The sequence below is a fragment of the Oncorhynchus mykiss genome, chromosome 2 (genome assembly GCF_057628025.1).
Source record: "Oncorhynchus mykiss isolate SJ-2025 chromosome 2, ASM5762802v1, whole genome shotgun sequence".
NCBI classification, from domain to species: domain Eukaryota; kingdom Metazoa; phylum Chordata; class Actinopteri; order Salmoniformes; family Salmonidae; genus Oncorhynchus; species Oncorhynchus mykiss.
The window spans coordinates 19,754,453-19,760,000 of record NC_143023.1 but is presented as its reverse complement, the minus strand read 5'-3'; the positions used below and the strand labels follow the sequence as shown (position 1 = coordinate 19,760,000).

At 42.5% G+C, this 5,548-nt stretch overlaps 1 protein-coding gene across 2 annotated transcripts; it reads right to left on the bottom strand.

The window, feature by feature from the left end:
* Positions 1-1,370: 1,370 nt before the first annotated feature.
* On the bottom strand, positions 1,371-5,325 carry LOC110537428 (myeloid leukemia factor 2). 2 transcript variants are annotated; one of them, XM_021623478.3, is made up of 8 exons: positions 4,600-5,325; positions 4,071-4,182; positions 3,729-3,764; positions 3,541-3,594; positions 3,169-3,297; positions 2,874-3,033; positions 2,449-2,663; positions 1,371-1,861 (listed from the first exon to the last, which is right to left on the bottom strand). In XM_021623478.3, exons 1-7 carry the CDS (start codon positions 4,641-4,643, stop codon positions 2,452-2,454), a joined length of 747 nt encoding a protein of 248 aa, XP_021479153.1. In that variant the 5' UTR covers positions 4,644-5,325; the 3' UTR covers positions 1,371-1,861; positions 2,449-2,451. The 2 variants fall into 2 exon arrangements, with proteins under 2 accessions (XP_021479153.1, XP_021479144.1); XM_021623469.3 differs by having other exon boundaries at positions 2,456-2,663; positions 4,600-5,305.
* Positions 5,326-5,548: the final 223 nt, after the last annotated feature.

Genomic DNA, 5,548 nt, shown 5'->3' with positions numbered 1-5,548 from the left:
GTCCTGCACCTCAGTTCAGAAGGATGTCTATCTTGATGTATCTGGGTGGTTTAATACATAATCCACAGCATAATTATTAACTTGACCATGCTTAAAGAGATATTCAATGTCTGATTTGTTATTGTTATCCATCAACCAATCACTACCCTTATTTGAGGCTTTCAAAAAGATCCCTGGTCTCTGTAGTTAAATCTGTGCTTGTGATTCAATATTTGAATGAGGGACCTTACAGATATTTTATGCATGGTGGACAGAAGGGTTAGTCATTAAAAAAATGTCAACCCCTACTATTTCACACAGTGTGAGTCCATGTAACTTATGTGATTTATTAAGCATCATTGTACTCCTGAACTAATTTAGGCTTGCATAAACAAATAGGCTGAATACTTATGCAATGGACATATTTTAGTTATCACACTTTTATTAATCTTTAAAAAATGTTTGAATTTATCTTCCACTTTGACATTACAGAGTAAATTGACAAAAAAAAATACAATTAAATCAATCAATTCTAATTCCACTTTGTGACAATAAAATGTGAAGCAATCCAAAAGGTCTGAATAATTTTGCAAGGCACTGTATGTGAATGAAGGCGGGTAATAGAGGGCCAGTAACTAGTGATGGGTAGCACTTAACCGAATACAGACATGGAGAGATGAAAGATAGAGAACGAACAATAAAGCACACAAGGCAGCTATAAAATACAGAGGGAACCTCAGCGATGAAGGTGACAATTATGGAAGAGAGAGGGGGGAGAGATATCCAGAGGGAATGTGCCACAGGAATGGGCAGAGGGCAGGGAGGATTTTGATTGGCTTCTTCTCTGGTGTGTTCCAGCTGGATGTCATATGACCATCTGCAGCTATTCTGACACTAGATAGTGAGAGCACGAGTTTACACACACAAGAGAGTGTGTGTAGGGATGTGAATGTGTTTATTTGTGAGGGAGTATGTATGAAGGGATGACTGTGCCATAGGACACACTATTTACCATGGCATTTATAATAGAAACAAAGTGTTGGGATGGAAAGACATGCTGAATATTGAACAGATTCAACAGCAAAAATAAAATACAACCAAGTAACATTTTCACATGCACCAGGGTTGGGATCAATTCCACTTCCAATTGTGCCAAATCAGGAAGTAAACTGAAATGGGTTTACAACAACAAAAATGTGTATTGGAATGTCAGTTTACTTCCTACATGGAAATGGGATTTTCAGACAAGAGACTGTATAAAGACAGAAAAACACCAGCAAACTCCATTGCTCCTGTACCACCTTTAGTTATGTCAGTCCTTGTCAGGTCAAAACCTGTTCTAAAAACATAACCTATCCACTCACTATTCCATGACAAACCACAACACAGTGTGCAATTATCTAACAATGTTTAATGTTTGTTTTCATTAATTAGTTTAATTAGTCAACAGTATACAATTAAATTCACAGACACACTAGTGTCTACACAAACATATATGGACTGTACAGCACATGTGTAGTATGTAGTGTGGCAATGTATATATATTTATATAGTGAGGTGGGCAATTAACGCATGTAAAGTTGGAGGGTGGCTCTATATACAACTTGAGTGTGTGTAATCATGTGTGTACATGTGTGTCCGCACATGTGTATGTGAACGGTAACAGCAGAGAGGTTGAACCATAATTGCAGGTATTGAGTGTATTGGGTTCTGATGTGTGTGTGTGTGTGTTAAATGTATAGTTTATATATAGACAGTCCCATCATATCAAATATCTTCACGGTCAGTCGTGACCCTCTCCACCCTTCTTTGTTCACAGCATCAGGCAGATCCCCTTGGTATCCTCTCCTCCATCCTTCTGCTCACCTTTCACCCTTGACCCCTGGCAGGAGAAAACACATGACATCATCAGTGGGTGATGTGGATCTCAACTGTCATAGTGGCTTCTTATCTCCTCTCCTACACTGATCTGAAAACATTGGCTATGTCAAAAGCAATATGGAGGATTCTTAATGGGACTGAGGTTTTGTCTGTCCACTTGTTTAATGTCAGAGCAGATGGACAAGTGGTGTAACATAAACCACTGTAGACTATTGAGATCAATCAATAAAATGTATTAATAAAGCCCTTTTTACATCAGGCGATGTCACAAAGTGCTGTACAGAAACCCAGCCTAAAACCCCAAACAGCAAGATATACCCATTGACCACAGACAGGCTAACAACTGGGACAGGCCCAGGTCCAGACTCATCTCATCTGTTCCCTGGACCTTATTGACTCACCTAGTGGATTTGAAAGGACTGGATCGGGATTGGCGTAAGCAAAAACCCTATATCAGGGTTGATACCTATCCACTACTTTCAGATCAACAAAGGGTACAATCATTGATTTGGGACTGTGCAGTGCAGTGCTGTCCACAGTACACACTTTTACAAACACACACAGACATACAGGTCATGCTCCTCCTACCTCTCACCAGTCGTAACGGGGGCGAGTTGCAGGTGGGAGGTGTCTGGGAGACTCATGGCGAGGGGCGGGCGGAGACGAGGAGCTGGGTGGGGCAGCGAGGGCCAACTGTTGCCCACCTGCCCTCCTGTCCCGGCCGTAATCTATCCCCCGTGCATTTGGGGGAGGGTACCTTCCGGCTGTGCTCCTCCACTCCTCATCGAAGGCAGCAGCCTCACCTGAGAGACAGGGGAGAGGGGGGTTGGGGTCAGAAACCTGGCCAGACTCTAAACAGGCAAGTCTAGCAATGGAAACAAACCGTTGCAAATACAGCCATTTAGCATCCATATGCTTTTTTTACCCAAGGCAAATGGTTTATTATTACTTGGGGGTTAGAAACATGACTCTGGAGAACCATAGTGAGTAGCACATGTAGCTCCGTGACTTACTCTCCTCCAGGTTTATGTAGTCCTGCCGTTCTTCGCGGTCGCCGGTGTGCCGGTTTCGGGAGCGCTCCATCACGTGACCGCGGTCCCAGATGTGGTGGCCAATGGCCAGGCGCTCCAAGCCGCTCTCGCTGTCACGCATCGATTGGCGCGTCTCACGAATCTGAGGGCAGGAGGTAGTGTTCAGCAGGGAGCTGGTAGTAGAGGCCAGTAGCTCTGGAGGACTGGCATTGTAAAACCCTACTGAACAATGTACATGCAATCACAGCACTAAATGTCATTTGGCCTGCTCTCTTACCCCCCCAGGTGCAGTCCTCAGTTCGCTGGTTTGCTGGTAGACTTTAGGGGCTCCCATGTCTGAGGAGGAGTAGGAGATGACTGTGGAGGAAGAGAACGTCTGACAGTTTGGCGAACCAGACATTCTGTCCTAAAGGGAAAGAAGATAACACATCTTGTCCAGCTGGATTATGTTTAAGTTTCAACCACTGAACTCATGTTTGGTCTTTGCTTTAGACAGAGTTGTTGCTGGGTTACAAAACATTAACTCTAAAATGATTTTTTTCTGGACACAGAGAATCTCCATTGAGGGTGTTTCATAGCCCAGGAACATGCCTGATCTGGATCTGGGAAAGCAGGCGAGGGAATACCAGGAATCTCTGAAAATACTCACCATGTTCTCCATCATTCCTCCCATCATTCCAAACATGTCCATGAAGCCTCCCCCCTGGGGAAGGAACACATGAGGAAGTCAGTTTTCCGATTTTGAAATTGAGAATTGGTTTTTAACATATTGGAACGGTGCATTCTGGGCTCTAAGAGGCAGAGATAACATCTTAACACGCAGGGACAAGGACTCACCATTCCCATCATTCCAAACGGCTGCAGGGCTCCAGCCTGAAAAGCAGTAGGAGGTTATTTAACAGCAGACAACAAATATGCAGTATGGCATGAAGTAATATAAAATTAGACTACACTACATATAATCAAAGGGGAAACAGCTATGGTGTATACCTACCAGGGTTGGGTCGATTCCATTTTAATTAGTCAATTCAAAAAGTTATCCAAATCAAATTCCAATGTTAATCCATTGAAGATAATTTTAATTGTAGTGTACTTCCTAAATTTGAAATGGAATTGAACCCAACATCACACACACTTACTAGAGATACTCAGAGTATTGACACTCTCGCTCACACACACCTGAAGGTGGGGTGCACGGGGAGGCTGAATCTGAGGGCTGAGGGGGAAAGGTTCGTAGCCAAACGACCCAAACAGACTCCTCATCTGTTGCCTCTGGGCTGCGAATGGATCCCTTCAAAACAGAAACAATTTATCTCACTGAGGATACAGACCATGAAAAAACACACAGCAGTGAATAAGGAAATGGATTGCTGACATAATGATGAAAACTCAGGTGAGAAATCCACCTGTTTCCAGGTGTACTCTTGACCATGGTTACTCATCATGGAATGAGAATATAAGGGGTAAACACATTCTCATGTAAAAAAATAGTAAGCTAGACATAACCATGATCCATCCCAGCCGTGATATAGTTAACTGTGTGGTGTATGTAGTTACCTAATATATTATGGCTGCCTGCCTACACATGGTGGCAGGAGATTAGGCCTTTAAATCTCAGAACAAACGACAACGACTGGGTTGATTCATTCAAATGGGTATAAAAGCAAAACATGCAGTTCGCTTGGATAAAAGGCAATACGATACTCACATCATGTAAGGGTTGTCATCCACGTCATTTAAATATCGAAACATGGTGTTTTGCTTAACTAATTAAGCTAGCTGGGGCTAGCTAAAAACGTAGTTTCTTCGGGCCTCAGTACAAAAAATAATGTAGAGGACAGTAAATGTACGACCTCTCATTCAAATATTTCGACACTTCTAGAACAGCGTACCGACGGACAATAGTGAGAAATGTGCAGCAGTATTGTTAGCAAGTTAGCTATCCTTGCTAGACACCTAGCATCCGTGTTAGGAAACTAGCCTGAAAACTAGCTTACAAACCAACGTTGGAAAGGAGCCCCTTAAAGCAGACTTATTTGCCGATAGAAAGTCGTATATTGCTCATGCCTAAGTACAACTTAATACATTGGCTAGGGTTTTCCTAGCAAGATAGCTAGCTATTTTTCCACTGTTGATTGCACATGAAAACGGAAGTCAAGCTGACAAAGGAAGCCAAAACGTCAGGAATCCAAAGGAAGAAAAATGTTGTCTCTACAATTTTCCAACAACCTGACGCCTACAAACGCCTCTCTTTTGTGCAAAACATGCACCTATCCGTTCAGAAGCCGTGGTGCTAAATGTCACCGAATAAAAAACAAATGACCCTGCAAAACGCCTGTAGCCCGCAAGCTAGAATTAAGCGAAATGTCAATAAAAAAAAAGGGGGAGGCAACATCCGGAAATGACGCAGGCTCGTCGTCAATGAGGATAGAATGCAAAAAGCCCAACATGCCCTTGCTAATGTGTAACATCTGTCAACCAATGTCACTTCTTTGGTATCTATTTACATTGTATTTTATTTTATTGAATGTCAGTAAAAGAGCTGGTGACAGGGTGTCATTATGTCACTGGGTGACATAAGTTATATAGAGCTTAACATCATCATCAACTATCTTTTTTTCTAAAGCATAGTCTTGATATGACTGTAAAAACAGAAC